The sequence below is a fragment of the Lipotes vexillifer genome, unplaced genomic scaffold (genome assembly GCF_000442215.2).
Source record: "Lipotes vexillifer unplaced genomic scaffold, Lipotes_vexillifer_v1.1 scaffold230, whole genome shotgun sequence".
In the NCBI taxonomy this organism is placed as follows: Eukaryota; Metazoa; Chordata; class Mammalia; order Artiodactyla; family Lipotidae; genus Lipotes; species Lipotes vexillifer.
Window position 1 is genome coordinate 2,402,864 of NW_006775143.1, and position 19,179 is coordinate 2,422,042.

General features: G+C 47.1%; 1 protein-coding gene across 2 annotated transcripts in view; it reads left to right on the top strand.

Moving 5' to 3' along the window:
• The window catches only part of ASTN2 (astrotactin 2), a 944,548-nt gene that overhangs the window by 686,855 nt on the left and 238,514 nt on the right, over positions 1–19,179 (top strand). For both annotated transcript variants that reach the window (XM_007449713.1, XM_007449714.1), the window contains exon 15: positions 2,900–3,079. In XM_007449713.1, coding sequence (XP_007449775.1) covers positions 2,900–3,079 — 180 coding nt within the window. The remainder of the gene's footprint in view (positions 1–2,899; positions 3,080–19,179) is intronic.

Genomic DNA, 19,179 nt, shown 5'->3' on the forward strand with positions numbered 1-19,179 from the left:
ACAGGGAGGGCGGATTGACAAGCAGTCAGGACAGTGGTGTCCACACACTGCAGCAGGTCAATGCAGTAATGGGGCCGCTGTCCATTCTGGGGAGTCAGAGAGGCTCCTGGAGGAAGGGGTGTCTGAGCAGGATGTGGGGGATGAATAGGAGAGAGGGGCAAATGATAATCTAGGTCACACTTACACTCTCGAAGTACCTCAGGCGTGTGGATTGTATGAGTTCTTTCAGGCACTGATTCCTCTGGTTTCTCCTGGCTGATTTCTTTTCCTGCCCATTTCCTACTCAGCAGTAATGCAGTCCCTGCTCCCCTCCCCCCACCAACACACACACACACACACACACACACACACACACACACACACACACACGCACGCACACACACACTGCTCACACTTTGTCCACATGAACCCTGTGCTTCAGCTGATGGGGACGGTTTGTAGTTCTCAAAATGGGACATTTTCTTTCTTGTCTCTGTGACTTTGCGCATGCTGTTTCCTCCGCCTGGATCTCCTTGCACATCCTACAGTACTTGGAGATGCCTCCCCCATTATCTATACCCTTTGGAATAATTCAAGGAATTCTCTGTGCTCAACTGCCTATATTAAAGCACTAACAAGTGCTTGATTCACATCAGAATCCTGTCTGTCTCCCCCACTAACCTGAGAACTGTGGGTAGGGCTTGGGTCTTATTCCTGTACCTTACATTCCTGCACATTACTGGTGCTCCGTTTTGATGAAGGAATAAAAGATAAACGAAAACTGAAAAGTAAGGAAACGAAAACTGAAAAGATGGGGCCTGGCCTTGGGTTTTCTACCCTGACTCTTACTCATAACACTGCCACTGGGTTATTGTCCAAGTATCTTGAAATGGTGGGCGAGCTCTTTTCTTATCTTTTCTCTTTCAATATCGCTTTGTTTGTGAGCAACATGGAACTCGTTTAGCCTGGGTATTGGGAAGTATAAATAGTAATTATGGCTGACATCACCCAAGCGCTTTATAATGTTTCATGTCTTAGGGCTTACAGCAGTCTCGAGAGGAAGGCATTCTTTATCACTTTTTTTTTTTAGATAAGGAAACTGAGGGTCAGAGAGGTTAAGTAACTTGCCCAAGGTCACACAGCTAGTAAGTGGCAGAACAGGAGCAGGGCAGGGATTTGAAGGCAGTGTTGTCTGCCTGGATAAAGAGCCACAGGGCATCTCCATGGTGTTATTTATTACTTAACAGAAACCATCTCATTATTAACTCTGCTGCATTAATTACCCAGCTGCATGGGTTAACAGGTTGATGGGGAGGGGTTGTTCTAATCAAGGACCCATTCTTTGAGCCCTGTTTCTGTTTTTACCACCACCCACACCTTTACACCTGCGCTTGTGAATAACACTGCCGGTGTTCCTGTTAGAACTACAAAGGTGTGTCTACTTTAATTAATCAATAATGATGCTCCGGAGAACTCCCTTGTAAATCAAATGTTCGCAAATTGGAGCGCATTTTTAATGTTGAAGAAGAGATTGCTCTTTTACATTTTACTTTGATGTGGCACAGAATCAGTTGTTCTTATAATAATGGGCGTCGGTGTGTCTGCCGTGTCCGGGATCTGTGCCGTGAACCTGGTTGACTTGGGGGTGGGGAAGGATGCATGTGCAGACTCAGAGACAAATAGGACAGACCTTCTGCTTTCAAGGTGATGCCTGTTGAAGGTGCAAAGGGTAGGTGCTCCAGATGGTGGGAAAAGCTTCTTGGGGGAGGGGTGACTTCCTGGGGTCTGAAAGCATGAGTGTGACTTAAGGAGGAAGTGGGAGTCCATTCCAGGTAAATCGTGGTGTGTGTGTGTGTGTGTGTGTGTGTGTGTGTGTGTGTGTGTGTGTGTGTGTGTTGAGAGTGTGGGAGGGATATACATAAAGAAAGAACGATGGAAATCCCAGATCACACACAGGAGAAATAAGAAAACTGATTTGGCCAGAGGTAAAGCCTGATGTATGTAGCTCATGGGAGATGACCTTGGAGGCCTGGGATACCCAGGTAAGGTCATTGGGCTTTATCCATAGCAGGGAGGAGCCCAGAAGGTCTTAAGCCCCCTGGGAAAATAGCTTGGTGACCTGCCTATAGGAGGAGAAAGAAGGCAGGGGGGCAGTGGTTACTGAGTGATTGCTGTGCAGGCCCCATGCCAGGCACTGAGGACTCAGGCCCCTTTGGCATAGGACTAAAGGCAATGAAACAGCAGGAAGGCCCTTGACAATGGCAGGAGAAAGGACATAACTCTTGTTTCAGGGAGGCTGAGGCAGGGACAGGAAGGGAAGTGATGTTACAGGAAGCTAAGCCAGGGATCAGATATGAGGACACAGACTGTCTGCTGAGCCTGGGCCAGTGCAGCCCCCAGGCTCCAGCAGTGGACAGCTCAGGCCCTGGATAATTGGGTACGTGGGAAGTGCGTGCATCCTGGGGTGAGAAGAGAAGTGGGTTGGAATCCTAGCTCCTCTGGCTGGAGGACCAAAGGCAAATCAGCTCCAGTTTATGACCTTTGATTTGCTCATCCACTCGACAGGGCTTATTATGGCTGGGACTGCAGTGCTGGGCTGAGGTTAAATTAGACAAAGTGTCTGGAACATCTAGGAGTGTGCCTGGTACACGCTAGGTGCTCAGTAGATATCACCTTTGATTTTTCCTGATAGTGATGTTCAGGTCGCCAGCTATAGGCCTTCCTCTGCTGTTGATTCCCTGTCAGTCCTAGTGTCTTGTGTATCCACCAGCGAGAGCAGTCTTTGAAAAATAAGTGAGGGAAAGCTGAGCACATTTGGCTGACACCATGGTGATGGATAAAGCACCAAATCCAGGCTTGTCATTTGCCGGCCACCAGCCTCCCAAGCCTGACCACCTCTGCGTGCTGCTCCTCTGTCCAGGCTTCACCGACGTCCTCAAGATCCTGACCAAGGAGAGCAGTCGGGAGGAGCTGCTATCCTTCATCCAGCACTACGGCTCGCACTACGTCGCAGAAGCCCTCTATGGCTCCGAGCTCACCTGCGTCATCCACTTCCCCAGCAAGAAGGTCCAGCAGCAGCTGTGGCTCCAGTATCAGAAAGGTAAGCCTGGAGGGCTTGCTGGAGGTGGTGGCCAGATGCAGTGCGGAGGTAAGGCTGCTGGGGAGATAACTGAGCTCCCTGGGAGCTAAATCCTGGCTCTGCCCCATAGAAACTGGGTGGCCTTAGGCAAGTCCCTGCCCCTCTCTGGGCTTCTCGTTCACTGTGGATGGAATGAAGGACCGTGTGATGCTTTCTCAGGCGTCTTTCAGTTCAGGCATTTCCTGAGAGCCCGGGGTGGTGTTCTGGACTCCAGAACCTGGCCTTCTACTGCACGCTCCTTGTTTCCCACTCTCTCCCCTTGAAACAACTGCCAGGGTCGGCGGGTGGAGGAGGCTGTGGGGTGGGAGTGTGGTGTCTCCTTGACACCTTCCTCTCTTCAGTCTCTTGAAAGAACCCAAGAAGAGCTCTGACTCCTTTGGGAGCGATCACCTCATGTCTGGGGGACAGTTTCAACTCTCTGCCATGGAGAGACTTTTATCCTCAGGGCGGGTCAGCAGATCTTATTTCCCTCCGATTCTCAGCTATTTTCAGAATTGGAATTTCCCAGACGCAGGAGACCAGTCTGTGCCACTCCCCTTGGGAAATCCATTCCCTTCCCACCTCAGTTTTCCCTTCCTGTGAAATGGGTACTTTAGCCATTCCTGTCTCCCTCCTACATTAAAGGAAAGTGGTTTATGCAGTAGCATTTGGAGAAAGATGGAACTATGGCATACATGCATTATGTATTATAACAGGTCCCTGTAGTCACAGCCCCATTTCACAGATGAGAAGATGAATCTCAGATAAGCCAACAAGTCAAGTGCCCTGCAGACACACGTAGCAGGGTGAGGATCACTTTCTGTTACCATTGTTACTATTATTATCAATTAATTTGAAAAGAAAGTCTCTCGATCGACAGAAAGGGTGAGGAATAATGTTAAAACATGCTTGCACCTTCTCCATATGGACCAGCCATCCTATCTCCAAGAACCAGATCGACCGTAACTCCTAAAACCACAGAATGTGGGAGCCACAGGGACCTGACAGGTCTCACTGGGCTCAGCACTCCCATTGCACACCTGGGAAAACTAAGGCTGAAAGGGAAGAGGAATCTTGCTCAGAGTCACACAGCTCCTCTGGATAGAGCCAGGACAGAGCGGGATGCTGCACACTCCCTGTCTAGCTCTTCTCATGCAGCCCCTCATCCCCAACTGGATGAAGCCCCGGCCTTTGTCTTTTCCCGAACAATTCCCTTTGCACTCTCCACCCTGTCATGGTGTCATCCCTCCCTTTCTCGTGTGTGCAACTGTTTGGGGCACCGGGGGTGGTTTATAGGCGCAGGGGAATAATTGAGCTGTCTGGGAATAGCTCCAGTTTATGGCTGTGACAACAACAGTCTTTAAGGAAGTGCATTAAATCACTACCCTATAAATAAGGTGACACATCATTAAGCAGGGCAATAAGCTTGCGGACTTTGAAGTAATACAATTAGGTTATGTTTATAAAAACCTTCGCTCACTGTGGCCACTGAACCAGTTTGCCTCGTCCGGCATTTGGGGCCTGGGACGCTGCGCTAATGCTGAATCCCACCCCATCTCCACTCTCGGCTGCTTCCAGGCCTTGGACTTTTTCACTCCAGAAAATGCTATTTCTTATATACAATGGATGCATGGAATCTATGGCAAGTAAGATGGGGACGAGGGCAGACAGAATACTGAAACAGCAGCTGGGGACCCCCTTCAGACTCAGAGAACCTTCAAGTTTGCCACAAACTTGCTGGGTGAGCTTGGTACAGAAGCTTTTCCTTCCGGGCCTCCAGGGCAAAGGCACCTTTCTTTCTTCCCTCGTCCGTGCTCGCTCCCAGAAGAGCATAGGGATACACTGAGGCCGGCTGATCTGTGTGTGTTTCTTCCTCTCTGTCTCTACCTGATGTGACCACCTGGATGGTACATCAAACACCGTAGTTTTACCTTTTAAATTTGCAAGTGATGCTGGGGAGGAGGTGGATGAGAAGCTGGGAATTTGCCCATGAAGGACAGAAAGGACTCTGGACTCAGAGGTAGTTGGTGTGTGTCCCTTCTCTCTCCAGCTACCTGTGTGTCATTGACATCTATATGTCAACTGTGTGTCATTGACATCCGTGAAACCAGGGTTCACTGGGGACCAGGTCAGGATGAATCTGGGTTTGGAAGCTGATCACTCTTGGGGCAGAGCTTGTGGGAAGAAGACGGATTAGAACAGTGTCGAAGTGAGACAGACAGGATTTCAAGTCCCGATACCTCTTCTTACATCCCTGCCAGGAAACCTCAGGCAAAGTAACTTCTAAGTTTCAGTCTCCTTGTTTGGTAAGTGAGGGATAGTAATTTCCTTACAAGGCTTTTGGGAGAATGAAATGAGATAATACAGGTAAAACACATCGCATACAATAAGTACATAAAAAACAGTAGCTTAATGTGAAGTGACGTTATGGACATCAGCTGAGGATTGTAGTCCTGGCCACAGCTCTTGCTAATGTGTGGCCACAGCCCTCATTTCTCCCTGAAAAGCACCTGTGTCACTAGTCCCTGCAAATATCTTTTCAACCCAGCAAAGGTAGAGGGCGGAGTGCTCCAGGATTCTTTGAAATCTATGTTTAGACCCAGATGGTGGTTTCTTCTTGGTAGGAAAGGCCAAGGCTGAAAGAGCAGGCTGTGAAGAGACCAAACAGGGTGTGGATAAGAACCACGGACATTGTACAGCCCTTCACAGTTTACACACAGCCTTCCTTTGGTCCTCCCACCTACCCCTTGAGGCAGAGAAGGCGCAAATACTCACCCCTTATCTTAGAGAAGGGAAATCTGAACTTAAAAGAGATTGGGGGCTTACCAGGGCCACACAGTTTGCTACTGAATGAGCTGGTGTTTAAATTCCAACCTGAGCCCACATCCAGTGTCCCCAGACGTTAGGAACAAATGTCCCAGCCTTTCTAGGTTCACTAATGATGGGGCTCTGGCCACTGTTGTGATCCAGCCACTAGAAGTCATGGAAAGTCAAGGGAGTTGGGGTGAATGTTCCTGATTAAAATACCTCCCACGAGTCATTCATTAACCTCTGGTTCGCCGGTCCTTCCTAAGTGCTTCTTTGCAGACCGCGTGCCACATGCTGGGGCATTGCGGGAGGCAAGACATGGGTGCTGTCCTCACGTGGGGCCCACCTGTATTAGCCTTCCAACAGTTTGTCATTCTTGTGATAGACTTTTTTTTTTTTAATCTACTGATAGACGGCTGGAGAAAGGCAGGTGGCTGGCATGTGGTGGGGAACCCAGTCACTGTCATACGACGGCCCATAACTTGTTTCATGTACCAGTTCTGATTCGCTGGGGAGTGGCTTTTCTAGACCAGTGTATGAAGGTCACTGGGATCACTGGGAAAGAACGCTGAGATCAATGAACAATATCTGCTGTTTGCAGAAAGGGAGAGTGGTTGTCCATACCTTTGTGTTGTTTCCCTGTAACAGGGCCAAAGTGAAAGCTTGAACAACAGACCCAGCTTCTGATGATGATTCCAGAGAGGCACTGGGCATGCCAACAAGAACTAGAAACATCCAGGCAGGGAGGCGGGGTTTCTTATCACCAAGTGGATATCATGGGCATTCCACCAGTCTAGAGGGGACTGGAGCATTGGACAGGTCAATTAGATGGTACCAGCCAAAGCCAGGAAGAGCTGGACCTTAGAAGGCAGCTAGAATAGCTTACGTCATCCCCAGAAGCTCCAGCCCAGGTATGAGTTCAGCCTGTCAGGTTCCTTTAACCATCACCTCTGCTCCCAGGCCGTGCTCCAAGCACCACATCAAGTTTTTAGTTTCTTGCCGCAGCTGAATATTTTCACTATATGCTACTGTTTTCCTGATGCACCTATATTTTGAAAAGCTACTTTTCTCCTAATTGAGGCTTCACTTCACTCTTTGACTTGATATTCACACCCTCTTTCTAGCCATGACCTCGACGCACGAGTCTTATATCGTGATTAAGACTCGCTGTATAAAGTCACCCTTCTTCTGGCTATCTTGGATAAAGACTTCCTCATTTGCAGATAAAACACAGGTTTTGCAGTCAGATGGACCTTGGTTCAGATCCCAGCTTCCCTCTTACAAGCTGTGTGATCTTGGGCAAGTCGGTTCACACTCTAAGATCTCCTTTCCCATATGCAAGATACGGGATCCAGTGACAGCATAGACACATCAATGATGGACTTATTTATCTACCACTGAGCCAGGCATCTAATTACTATCTTGATCCAATCCACTCCCTCCACCCATGGCTGCCGCATACACTCAGGTAACCGTGATCCCAGATGCGTGTGTGTAGGTACACACGTGTATATGTTGGGGCGGGGGGAGATATGGCTGCTACTTTACTCCGCTCTCTTGTCAGTTGACTCAGCACTAAGGACAGGGGTAGACTGGACTCAGGTGGAGGGGGACTGCTGGGCTGGAGCCAGTGAGGGAGGGAGCCTTGGAGCTCTACTAGGGAGGTGTCTGTGACACCTGCACTTTTGTTATCCCTTGTCATTCTCTATTCAGAGGGGATAGTGATGAATGCAGAAATTACGAGTCTGATAGGCTTCCTGAATTTTCAGTTGCTGCTTTTTCACGGAGAAAGTGACTATGGAAGGTAAAGGATGTGTGCATGTAAAGGAATTGTTCATTCTGTGTGTGTGTGAGAGAGAGACAGAGACAGGGACAGAGAGAGATAGAGACAGAGAGAGATGGAGAGAGACTGACTGAAGGAAATAGGAGGAGACAGAAAAACAAAGAGAGGTGGACACAGGGAAACCAAAATCCACAAAGAGAAATGAAGAATCAAAAAGTTCAGAAGAGAAAGTGTATGCGATTAATACGTCTTCTCCAAGTTTAGAGACTCGGCGACCCTGATGAAAGGACATTCTCCATGTGAAGGTTGAACTGCTCTTGAGTTTAGATTGGGAGAGCCTATAGCATAGAGATGTCCCCACAGATAAATGCCTGTTGCCACCTTGAAGAGACGTTTTATCTCTATTTTAATTTCCCAAGACTGTCCAAAGGAATGAACTTCTGCATTTCCATTTGAATTACGATGCCCTTTTTTTTTTTTTTTTTTTAAATATATTTATTTATTTATTTATTTATGGCTGTGTTGGCTCTTCGTTTCTGTGCGAGGGCTTTCTCCAGTTGCAGCAAGTGGGGGCCACTCCTCATCGCGGTGCGTGGACCTCTCACTATCGCAGCCTCTCCTGCTGCGGAGCACAGGCTCCAGATGCGCAGGCTCAGTAATTATGGCTCACAGGGCTAGTCGCTCCGCGGTACGTGGGATCCTCCCAGACCAGGGCTCGAACCCGCGTCCCCTGCATTGGCAGGCAGACTCTCAACCACTGCGCCACCAGGGAAGCCCACGATGCCCTTTTGAATGTCACCTGAAACATTCCTAGATTACTCTTTAAAGGAATTCTGGCTGTTTGAAAGGCAGCTCAGGGGTTGGGGAGGGGGGGAGGAGAAAGGAAAGATGTAGTCAAGTGTCACCTCCTTTTGTGAGGACAGGTGTAGCCCAGGGGCTGATGTGAGCTGGAGAACTCCCTGGGCTTTCTGTTTCCTGAGGGAACTTGCTTCAGAGATGCCAACCGGACATGAGAGGAGTCAGTCTCAGAGCTGAGACCTGCATGGGTACTGGTCTGCTTCCTTGGTGAAATCATCTGGGGGCAGTTTTCAGTTCCCATTTGCTTGACCATTCATTAGCATTTGATGGCGTTGACCACTTCCTGCTTGAGGCACTGTCTACGTTTGCTTCCGTGGTACCAGATCTTCCTGGTTGCCCACCTTGCTTCCTGACTGTTCCTTCTCTGTCTCTCCTTCTCTATTCTCCTCTGTCGGCTTATCCTCCTCTGCCAAACCAGTCAATATGGTTTTGCAGGACAGCCCTTGTCTCTGTGGGGACCCTCAGCCACGCTCTCTGTTGCCATCCCTACGCTGATGACTCCCATTTTATAGTTCAGCCTCCAAGCTTCCCTCTGATATGTGCTATCACGGTAGCTCTCTGCCTGCCCAAGCTCTGCCCCACACAGCCTACCTAGAATTTTTCCAGTGTTCTGGTGAAAAGCACCCGTATCTCTTTAGAGGCAGAGCCACAAACCTAGAAATCCTCAACATTCTCCCTCTCCCTCGCTCCCCCCATTTCTAAACCATCCCAAGTCTTATCAATTTTAATTACCAAATAGCTTTTGAAATTGCCCACTTCTTCCCACCTCACTGCTGCCACCATAATGGCTTGTCTGGACTCTAGCGTTGGCCCCCTACCTGGTCTCCCTGCATCCAGTCTTGTCCCACATCAATCCAGCTGCACAGCCCTGAGGACAGTCAGGGTTCTCCAGAGAGGACCAACAGGATAGATGGGCAGATAGATCAAATTCTCTTTATTATATGTGATTCGAACATATATATGAGATATATTCATATGATATTTATGATACGTGTAATATATATGAAAGCTATATATATAATTGGTTCTGTATCTCTAGATGTATGTATGTATATATACACACGTATCCAGATATATATATATGTATATATTACACACACACACACACACACACACACACACACACACACACACACACACACATACATATATATATATATATATAGAGAGAGAGAGAGAGAGAGAGAGAGAGAGGTTTATTATTAGAAATTAGCTCATGTGATTATGGAGGCTGAGAAGGTCCAAGCTAAGATCTCGGCAAACTGGAGATCCAAAAGAGCCAGTGGTATGAGATCCAGTTCCAGCGCCGGCAGGCTCTAGAACTAAGAAGAACCGATGCTTCAGTTCGAGTCCAAAGGCAGGAAATGATGGACATTCCAGCTCAAATACTCAGGCGGGAGGAACTCCATCTTACTCATGGGAGGGCCAGCCTTTGTTTCTATTCAGGCCTTCAACTGATTGAATGAGGCCCACCACATCAGAAAGAGCCATCTGCCTTACTCAGTCTGCTGATTATTTTGCCGAAAACACCCTCACAGACACATCCAGGATACTGTTTGGTCAAATATCTGGACACCTCATGGCCCAGTCAAGTCCACATAAAAAATTAAGCACCATGGGTTGTCTCTAAAATGGAGATCCCATCGTGCCCTTCCTTCCATGAAAACTCCTGGGTGCCTTGTCATTGCCCTGAGGCTAATTTCCAAACTCCTCCCCAAGGCCTCAGGGCCTTCTCAGATCTGCTGTGTCCCCAGCAACCTCCTTAGCCCCATCTGTCTCCATGCTCTCTGCCTTCCAGTCACTTTGAGCCTCGTACTCCCTTAACTATCACTTGGGTTAAAGTCTCAGCCTGGACAAGGTCCCAGTGTGCTGATGGGAGGTGGCTGAGTAGCCCTTGTCTGTCCCCTGGCCCCTTGGCCTCCGTGCAGCTGTTTGTAGGATAGGTCTAGCTCTGGGCGGGTGTTTTTTTCTTGGAGAGGACAGGAGGACGTTAAATACGAGCTGGACACTCTCGAGCCTGCAGCACGCCAAAGGAGACAGCCAACTTATTTCTCCTCAGAACCATGCAAAAAGACGATACAGGATGTGGTTCATTAAATACAAATAGGCCCACGAGACTGCTGTTTCTACAGATGAAATGACCAAAAAAAAGCATTTGTTCCCCGGTTTAGATTGAGTCCGTCTGGAACGGAAGACCCTAGTAGTTTTCCTATTGGTGCGTCCCAAGGATAATAATCCTCCGCTTGTGTTCAGAACAGCGCACCTCACAAAGCACTTCCCCATACATTATTTCATCCAGTTTACTCCTCACAACCAGCCTGTAAGCTGGGCATCGTTATCTGCATTTCACGCTTGAGGAAACCGAGGCTCAGATGGGGGAGATGATTTACGGGAGTTCACCCCAGGGAACTTGGCAGAGCAGGGGTTTGAACGCAGGCCGCTTTCAGCACAAAGACCTTGCTTGTCCACCTCTATCACAGCAGCCTCAGAAACCTCTTCAGATGTTGGCATCAGACCCAGGGGAACTGTTTGCTTTCCTGTTCTGTCTCTCTCATCCACAGTTGAAAGAACTGGGGAAAGCTGAGACTCGGAGTTTAGTCCCTCAGCTCAGGCAGGGGTGGAAGTACTCTCTTTATTCACCCCTCTGCACAACATGCTTCTCTAGCATAACTTAGGAGCAATGTTATAAGGTAAAGCCAAACCCTAAAACATCAGGGCTGAGAGAGGCCTTAGCAATCATCTAGCCAGACCTGAGTTTCCCTTATGTGTCAGTTATGATCAAATGGTAGTGAAATGCTGCCTGGAATACTGCAATGAAAGAGATTCTGGGTCAGGACCAGGCTTGGTGGGGTCGAATCGCTTAGCAGTATCTGTCGTGAATGTGAGAGTAAGAAATGGTGACTCATGTGTAAGGTGTTTTCCATCCCCGTCTAGGTTAGCTATTCCCACTCTACAGATGGGAAAGTTGAGGTCAGTTTAGGTAACCCATTAGGACCTGCCACTGCAAAGGGGGACATTTAATAACCAGCTAGAGGCATAATTTGGTCTTTCTTCACCTGAAAACCTACAGCAAATTCAAAGACTCCTAGTCACCAAAGCCCCCCACATGCTCATAGATCACGGAGCCATTCATCTGGCAGCGTGCCCATTTTCTTATTTCAGAGTTCCTGCACACACAAAAACACATGCACAGGGCTTCCCTGGTGGCGCAGTGGTTGGGAGTCCGCCTGCCGATGCAGGGGACGCGGGTTCGTACCCCGGTCCGGGAAGATCCCACATGCCGCCGAGCAGCTGGGCCCGTGAGCCACGGCCGCTGAGCCTGCGCGTCCGGAGCCTGTGCTCCGCAACGGGAGAGGCCGCAACAGTGAGAGGCCCGCGTACCGCAAAAAAAAAAAAAAAAAAAAAAAAAACACACACACATGCACAAATAACATCATTTCCTGAACGACTGGAGACTGTCCCCATTGTCCTAGTTAGGGGACGCATTCAGAGATTGACACTCTTGATTCTCTTCAGAATGGGGCCAGACCACGTTTGTTCCCCTATCACAGTCCCATTCCCAGGAAGGTCTCACAGGGACTCTGGGAGCAGGATTTTAGACAAGACCCTTCGCTTGCATCAGTCTTGCTCTAAGAATGTGGAATCTCCCTGGAGATGAATATGGGGCTTCTGTTTTCTCTCTGCCTTCAGCCCCCTTCTGAGAACGAAGTGGTCTGGAGGGAACACAGATACCCAGATGGAAGCTTTTGCCTTCCCAGGTCATTATTAGCAGGTCGAACTTTCCACCCTGAGGGCAGCCTCATGCACAGATTCACACCACAGGGCGCCTTCCCTCCCCTGTCTCAGATGTTCCCTTCGTCCCTTCTCAGCCCCCAACTTTCCACAACAGTGCTCTGAGCCCCTAGTATATGCCAGGGCCTGTGTCCGGTGCTGAGGATGCCAAGGTGAATGAGACATGCTCTCTGCTCTCAAAGAGCTCACAGTCAAATGGGAAAGATTTTCAGCAGGTGAACAGATGATTACAGCCCTTTGGATACATGCTGTGACAAGGAAGCATAAGGCGTGTGTGTGTCGGGGTGGGGGCGTGTAGGGCCAGGGGTGGAGGAGGCAAGGTGGGAAGGTGGGCCCCTAACCACCTGGGATGAGCTGGAAATTTCCCTGGAAAAGATTCTAAGCCGAGCCCTGGGGGGTGAGGGCATTTGCCATCTAGGGAGGTGGCGAGGGATTGCACAGGCAAGATGCAGGCTGGGTGTGTGGGGCAGCCTGGCAGGTGCTGAGTCCTCCCAGAGCAGTTGGGAGCAATAGTGCCTGAATCCCCTCCGGCATTCCTGAGGGTTCCCATTGGCTTCTTTGTTAGAGCTTTGTAAGTCTTCGTGCCTCTGCCACTGGCTCTGTCCACAGCAGAGAACTCTCACAAATAGGAGAGGCTGAATCTCCAAATGCCTAAAATTAAATGAAAACAAGGGACCGGTATGGGAGGTACCAGAGGAATCGTTGGAAAAACATCTGGACCTTTCAGGGTTGTTAGGAAGATGATACGAGATCATGTGATTAATCGGCCCATAGTAGGAACTCAACATGAGATCAGTCATTCTTACCCGCTCCTTACCAGAGGTTACCTTTCAACAAATAACAACATACAAATCAAGCTGTGTGTGAGTCATCCGTCCCATTTGCCGGATGTGACCTAGGGTTTTCTGAGCCTCAGTCCTTTTTTCTTTAAAATGGGCCTCATCATGCTTGCCTCACAGTATTGTTATGAGAATTAAAAGAATCAATGGTTGTAAAGTGATTATCGCTGCACCCGACATATAAGAAGTGCTCAGGAAATGCTAGCTAGTATTATTATCATTTATTACTGTGAGACACAATCAAGTTAGTGGTGATGCTTATTACTAAACAAAAAGCAGAATGGTGTAGCTCTTTCCAGCCCTGACTACAGCAGCCTAAGATATAAGCCCTCTTCCTGCCAGACCTTCTAACACCATAGCTGTTTGTCTCTTGTTGGTCTGCCAGCTTGTGAATTTTAGTCCTGCCTGAGCCTGGAGGTGGGAATAGAAGGCAGAGTTATCATAAAGCACAGCCTGGAGCCCAGCGGTGGAGCACAGGGGAGCGTGTTTGCACAGCCGGACACCAAGCTTATAGTGGTCAAGCATGTGTAGGGGTGTGTTGGGAGGGCGGGGGCCGGGTGACAGAGGAGTGGGCAGCAATGACTGACTGGTTTTCTATTTCTACTATGAAACAATTAACCACACGATCTCACACTGTGTTTGTAAAATCCCTGTGAGGTCCAGGTTATTATCCTTATCTTCTAAATGAGAAAACTCATGTGCTCAAGGTCATGTGGCTTGGTAATAGACAGAGGCAGGATTCTATCCCAGGACTGTCTGACTCCAAATTCCACATACCCTACTGCCCCCCTGTAATAACCAAAGCCATGTACTGAGAACCACTAAATGGCAGGAGATTCGCTGGCACTTCACATACATGATCTCATTTAACCCTCCAAACAGTCCTCTAAAGCTGGTATCTTTATGCCTGGGAAACTGAGACTCAGAGTGGGTAAGATATATAATCCAAAGGTACATAGGTGGTGAAAGGTACTCTCTCTTGCCGTCTCTTTCTTCCATCCTTTCTCACTCCAGTCCTCTCACCATTTACTTTTTACTATTATTTAACCACAATGGGCACTCCAACAAGTGTGTTCTCTCTGAGAGGCCTTTCTCTTCCTCCGAAGCAATTAGAAGTACTTGGTCAGGAAGAGTGAAAAAAGAGGCAGATAGACCAACATGATTCCAGCCTGCATGATGTCGGCCCGCTGGCTCCAGATTCTTGTTTCCTAGCAACACCTTGGCTCTGGGTCAGGGTGAAGGCTTTGAGGCAGGCCTTAGAGGCGGACTTGACCAGTGATCCATTGGGTTGGAGCTGGCCTTGGCTGTCTTCATCTGACACACCAGCTCTGTGCCCCAGGGGTGCCTCCTTAGGGTCCTTGGGATCTGCACTTCTGTCCCCTCCCATTCCACAGGTGTCCAGGGAGATGGAAGACTCCTTTTGGAGCTCTTGGCTCAAGAAGTCCCTAAGGTCTGGGGCACCAGAATCACTGACATTTACAACTGAAAAAACCCTTAATTTAATAACTCTATTAATATAGATAATGAAATGGAGTCCCAGGGAGAATAAGCAACTTGCTCAAAGGAATTATACATTAGTGACAGGATTAGGGCTCAAACTGGTTCCTCCTTCTCTCTTCCCCATCAAAGAACGTGTGTTGAGAGGCAAATTCAAGGGACCATGTGTTCAAAGGTACATCTTGTTTGTTTGTTAACAGCTTTATTGAGATATCATTTACATACCACACAATCGAAGGTGTCTTTCTGAGCCTTCTTTGGAAGCACTGGTGACTTTGCACCAAGACAAAGTTTGGGTTGAATTTCCAGAAAGGAACACAACTTTTTTTTTTTTTTTTTTTTTTGCGGCACGCCGGCCTCTCCCTGTTGCGGCCTCTCCTTCCTGTTGCGGAGCACAGGCTCCGGACGCGCAGGCTCAGCGGCCACGGCTCACGGGCCCAGCCGCTCCACGGCATGTGGGATCCTCCCGGACCGGGGCACGAACCCGCGTCCCCTGCATCGGCAGGCGGACTCTCAACCACTGCGCCACCAGGGAAGCCCAGGAACACAACTTTTAATTATTTTATAGCTGAGAAGATTCTCTAAGGGAAGTGAAATCTGAGGGAACCACTCCGCCCAGCTTTCAACCACATCCCGTTTTTCTATTGCAACTAACAGTCAGTGATTCAGCGAGGCAGCTGGTGGGAGGAGCAGGTGGCATAATCAGCTGGTGCTAAATGTGACCCAGAGTGTTCATGTGTATCAACATAGGAGCTAAGCTGACCCCCTGCCCTGGTTTTATCCAGCAACTGTTGTAGTGCCTGCTTTGTTTCAGGTACCGCGCTAGATGCTGCCGATGCAGTGGCAAATTAAAAGTCGCTCTGCCTTCACAGAGCTCAGTCTAGCCTTAGGGAGGGGTAGGAAACAAGGAAATCATAATGCAACGAGTCAGTGCTACAAGGCAGAAACACAAAAGGTGGTGTGGACACCTGACTCAATCCGTGTAGTGGACACCTCAGAAGACCTGGAAGACGTAAGATTTAGGAGACACTGGTGGGTAGGGAGAGGGAAAGTGTTTTAGGTAGCATAAAAGCAAGGACTAAAACGGCCTAGAGAGGGATGGAAGCAGTGGTGAGATAAATCTAGAAAGATAAAGAGGTGGGAATAAAATCCCACTGGACGTGTAGACCGTGTTAAGGAATTTTTCCTTTTACCAAGAGCATTTTAAAGTCATTTAAATGTTTTATGTAACATTATTAGCGCTTACGTTTTAAATCTGACTCTGGCTGGTGTGGGATTGGGCTTGATTTGGGATGGGAGGAAGTGTAGTAGGTAGGATGCTAGATTAGACTGACGAAGATCAGTTAGGAATTTGTAACAGTGTTTCAAGAGCTTAAATTTAAGGTCAGCAGGAGCTTAAATTTTCATAGTTATGAGAATGAAGGAAAGAATAAAGGGATGTGAAACATATTAAGCTGCTAGTAGGATGAGAACTTTATGATTGTATAGTGGGAGGTGGGAGGTGAGAGGTGAGGGAAGGGATGAGAAATGGTGCCAGAGTTTCGGGCCTACATGCCCGAGTCGATGGTTGTGTTCCTTAAATGGAACAGCAGGTATTGGAGAGCTGAGTTGTCTTAAATACGCTGAGTGTAAGTTTTCTAAGGGATATCTTCATTGAACACACCGGCCCAGAGTTGGCGCGCCAACTGGCAGTATAAAGTGGGCAACTGCATATATACCAGTCAAAAGGAAGAGCTGAAAAATGCAGGTTTGAGACCTAGTTTCATAGGTCACTGAATTCATAGGAAGAAAACAACATCTCCCAGCATAAAAATATAGTTCCTCTTTTGTGACTTGCTTCCTTAGGGAGCTGCTTTCCCCCCCGCCACACCCAGTACTGTTTCTGATGTTTTATTTAGAGAGGCTTTATCTCATTCAGAGAGAGGCTGTCCAGGCTACCCATTTTAGGCCACCTTTAACTTGTGTAAGATGTGTGGGACATATTTCACCCTATTTGACAGTGTCTAGGTCCATCCACATCTCTACAAATGACCCAACTTCATTCCTTTTTATGGCTGAGTAATATTCCATTATATATATATGTACAACATCTACTTTATCCATTCCTCTGTTGATGGACACTTAGGTTGTTTCCGTGTCCTGGCTTTTGTCAATATTGCTGCAGTGAACATTGGGGTGCACTCATCTTTCTGAATTATGGTTTTCTCTGGGTATATGCCCAGTAGTGGGATTGCTGAGAACCTACTGTATAGCACAGGGAACTCTACTCAGTGCTCTGCAGTGACCTAGATGGGAAGGAAATCCAAAAAAGAGGGGATGTATGTATACGTAGAGCTGATTCACTTTGCTGTACAGCAGAAACTAACACAACATTATAAAGCAACTATTCTCCAGTAAAAATGTTAAAAAGTCTACGGGACATTAAGAATAGTCCTGGTACATATTAAGTAGGCTGGAGTTAATATCCCCATTTCATTGAGGAGAAAAACAGGCATATGTGGCAATGGTCACCAGAGCAGAAGAGAAGAATACATACTTTTAGATTTTTTTCCTTTATCATTTGCACCTTTCATTTAGCTAACAATTAATTAACCTTTTTGGAGGACCCAGGGTATGTGTGCCATTTGTATGTGCATCGTACATTTCTTCCAGGGTATTAATCAATGAAAGTTTTATTCTCCTAGATCCAGCCCCAGAGTCACGGATCAGGTGAGGTAACACACATGCCTGCTCCCTCTCTACTCTTTGAGTGTAATATTTTTAATTTAACTTTATTTTTTAACATTTTTACAGAGTCATTAAATTTGTCAAACAAGTTTCAGATTCCTGGGGCTGAGAGATTTAGAGAGTTATTATTTTTAAGTGTAAATATTAAATGTCATTTCACAAAAACACATGGTTTTATTCATGTGGTTGCTCAGAAATTAAAATTATACAGTTTTTTTTGTTTATCGTATTCTGACGTTGTTTTTAATATTTAACTCTAAACATTTGTTGTCACTCTGAAGTAGGGGGATGGACTCCCAGCCATTATTTGGTTCAGATGATGAAACGGATGATGCTACACACACACATCAAGGGGATTTTAAAAGATTTGTCACTCATGTAATGGAGATTTCTGGGGAGAGCAAAGATTGCTCTCAAGCAGGTCCAAAAATGGCTTGAGAGAGCAAGGAAAAGAGACTAGCTTGGCTTTTATATAATGACAAGGGGGGTGGAGTGAGGCTTGCATGGTTTGAACTTCCCTCTGGCACCAAAGGTGGGAGCACTTAGGCTTGCCCAGGTGAGGGGGCCAGTGGGGAAGGGGGAGTAGTGGGGCTTGAAAGCTGGCAGAGATCAAGCATCAAGTATGGAGTCAGAATTTTTTTTTAACATACAAATTTTTTTCTAACATAGGGCAATGGCCCATCCCTTTTTGTGAGTTATTTTGTGAATGTTTGTATGTCCTCAAAGAGCCTGTCAAATTAACGTCTTCGGAAGAGGGTGTGATCAGTGTGATGGCATTACCGTGCTCCTGGAGAAAGTTAGTTGCATTAAGATCTTGTCTGTAAAGATTGTGTGTGAAGGCATGGCTGTTGAGGTACCTCATGAGTAGCCAGGTAAAGGGGGATTGTGTCCCTTTGAAGTTGAAGGCAAACTATGTGTGAGAGGCTGTTGAAATAGGCACTGAACATGACATATTAGCCAAGTCTATGAGTGCAAAGTATTAACCAGTTATTGATTGGATGGAATTTATTATTTCAGTAATTGGTATGGAAGCATTAATGGGTGGGGCCTCAGCATTAAGGTTGCAGTAATCCATTGTGAGGTTTCATTCAGGTTTGAGAACAGGGTAAACTAGGCTGTTAAATAATGAAGCAGTGGGGATAATCACTCTTTTTCTAAATAGGTTTTGTATATGGATTTTAAACCTCAAAGGTTCTGTTTAAAATGGGCCATATTAACTATTTTAACTAATGGGGGAGGGCAGGGTCCATGTGGTCCCATTTTGGTAAGCCAATTGTAAGTACCAAAACTTAATTCAATTTTAATTCATTACTCATTGGGTCAGAGCCTCCGTACTCAGTATGGAATATTTCAAGGCAATGAGTGTTATGGCTATGGGGAATTTAGGCAAGGCACTAGTTCTGATGATTAAGGTGAGGTATACCTATTTGTCTTCCTTACATATCCTGAAATGTCCTTAGTAACTCCCTTAAGATTATAGGGCGTACCTTCTTTAAATTTAGGGGAATTCCCACATGTAAATCTAATTTGAGCCCCTGTATTGATTAAAGCCATTCACGTTTGGTAATTAGTGCATTTCAGCAGATGTTAAAACCTAGTTCAGAGTTTAGGTTGTCCAGGCGCAAAAACCAATTAGCAATCTTCGAACTTTTTTGGTTTTTTTGTATAAATTCAGTAAATTTTGGGATTCTAATTGGGTCAAATTGTGACCTCTATTTGAGTTTTTTGTTTGTTTCCTCCTCCTGTATTCACTGTTGGCTTGTTTTTCTTTTGGTGGT